General features: G+C 38.6%; 1 protein-coding gene across 1 annotated transcript; it reads right to left on the reverse strand.

Moving 5' to 3' along the window:
- Positions 1 to 224: 224 nt before the first annotated feature.
- On the reverse strand, positions 225 to 1,415 carry LOC128664307 (leptin-like). The gene is made up of 2 exons (XM_053719146.1): positions 1,257 to 1,415; positions 225 to 584 (listed from the first exon to the last, which is right to left on the reverse strand). The coding sequence occupies exons 1-2, from the start codon at positions 1,413 to 1,415 to the stop codon at positions 225 to 227; spliced, it is 519 nt and encodes a 172-aa protein (XP_053575121.1).
- Positions 1,416 to 1,626: the final 211 nt, after the last annotated feature.

The following is a 1,626-nucleotide window of genomic DNA, read 5'->3' on the forward strand; positions in this document are numbered from 1 at the left end:
ATCTTTCTAAGTCAAGTGAGTTCCTGAACTTTTCTCCAGTTGTTGAAATTCCCACCAAAGTGGACTCCAACATATGAACAACATGAAGGTATCTTAAATAGATATTGCATTTTAAACTTTTTTGGGTCTGATGAAACCAAATCTGTATGCATTTCATAATATCCATAATCAGAATTTGGCCAGACAAACATATACACCATCGGTTTGGTAACTCCTTTGGACCATTAGCTGCACTTCACATGGTCCAGATGTTTCACAATGTTATCCAAAGATTTCTGGAGGCGATCAAGAGTCACCTTCTCTGTAGTGTAAGGCGCATTGGCGTATTCCTCTGTAAGGTTAACCAGGCTGTCAGGCCGCATAGGCTTCCTGGCCGGACATCCCATACTGTCACTCAGGAGCTTTAGTAGACTACGGAGATTCTCCATATCACTGAGCATCTGATCCACATTTTCCAGAGATATTGAAGAGAGAATTTTTTGAAAGATTTCTAGTGTTTCATCCATGTGTTCCAAGCTCTCCAGGGGTTGCTTATCAGGGATAAAATCCAAGCCACTGATTTTAAGGTTGCTGGGGAAAAGGAACTGGATGAAGAGAAGAAAAGAAACAAGTTAATAATATTCTAATTATGGTGACATTCAGCTTGTTTTAGATTTGAAGCCCTATATGAGATTTACTGCACAAAATTCTAGAAAAGATTTATTTGTGTCTAATTTCTAAGTAAATGTTATATTGAGTAAATGTCTAGCACCCATTCTGCAATAAAATGGTAATGTAGTGACTTTATTTGGGGCCCTAAGGATTCAGCTTCTATTTAGCAACAGAAGGAAACATACTCAGAAAACATCACATTGCGTATGAATAACTGGTATAAACACTTAAATACTGATCTGAACCACAGTAGGATGTCCATACCAGCAGGGTGTATCAGGGCCTCCCTAGAGTATTTTATCATCTAGGGAAGGGGTGTTCAATAGTTTGTGTGGCTCCATCAGAAAAAGCAGAACTACAAATGTGTGGTTTGGGGTGGCCTTCTGGAGGGTAAAACAGCAGACAGCCTTATCTAAATCCGTGTAACTTCACATATTAGATGGAATATATAATTGTATGTGTGTGCTTAATAGACATACATTTATATGTGACCCTTAAAGCTTCTAAAATATTGATCTGTGCCTCCAAATTAGAGAGATTTCCATCACTGATATGAGGAATCAAATTATAAAAGTTATTTTCCTGTACAACTTGGCAGTTCTCACCTGGATAGGATGCTCCTGGATTCTGGTAATTAAAGTCTTTGAAATCATCACTGCATCAGCCTTCAGTTTGTTGATGCCATCAGGCTTTATTGGTCGTCCCTGGCACAAAGGCATCCAAAGCCACAGGAGACCGCAAAATGGGAGGTGAGTATAGTGCATGGTCCCCAACTGTAGAAGAAATAATAATGAGTTAAACCAATGTCAAGCAAACATAAAACACATGCTGTACAAGTCGTTATATAATAAGGAGTCTTTCATATGTCACAGCAGAGATGTTTGACCATGACTTGTCAGTTAAAACACCACTAAATATCTCTACATTTCACTAGTAAGGGGATTATGGCCAGAAGATGTCTCTTGTTCTTATGGA

The sequence above is a fragment of the Bombina bombina genome, chromosome 6 (assembly GCF_027579735.1).
Source record: "Bombina bombina isolate aBomBom1 chromosome 6, aBomBom1.pri, whole genome shotgun sequence".
Taxonomy (NCBI): Eukaryota; Metazoa; Chordata; class Amphibia; order Anura; family Bombinatoridae; genus Bombina; species Bombina bombina.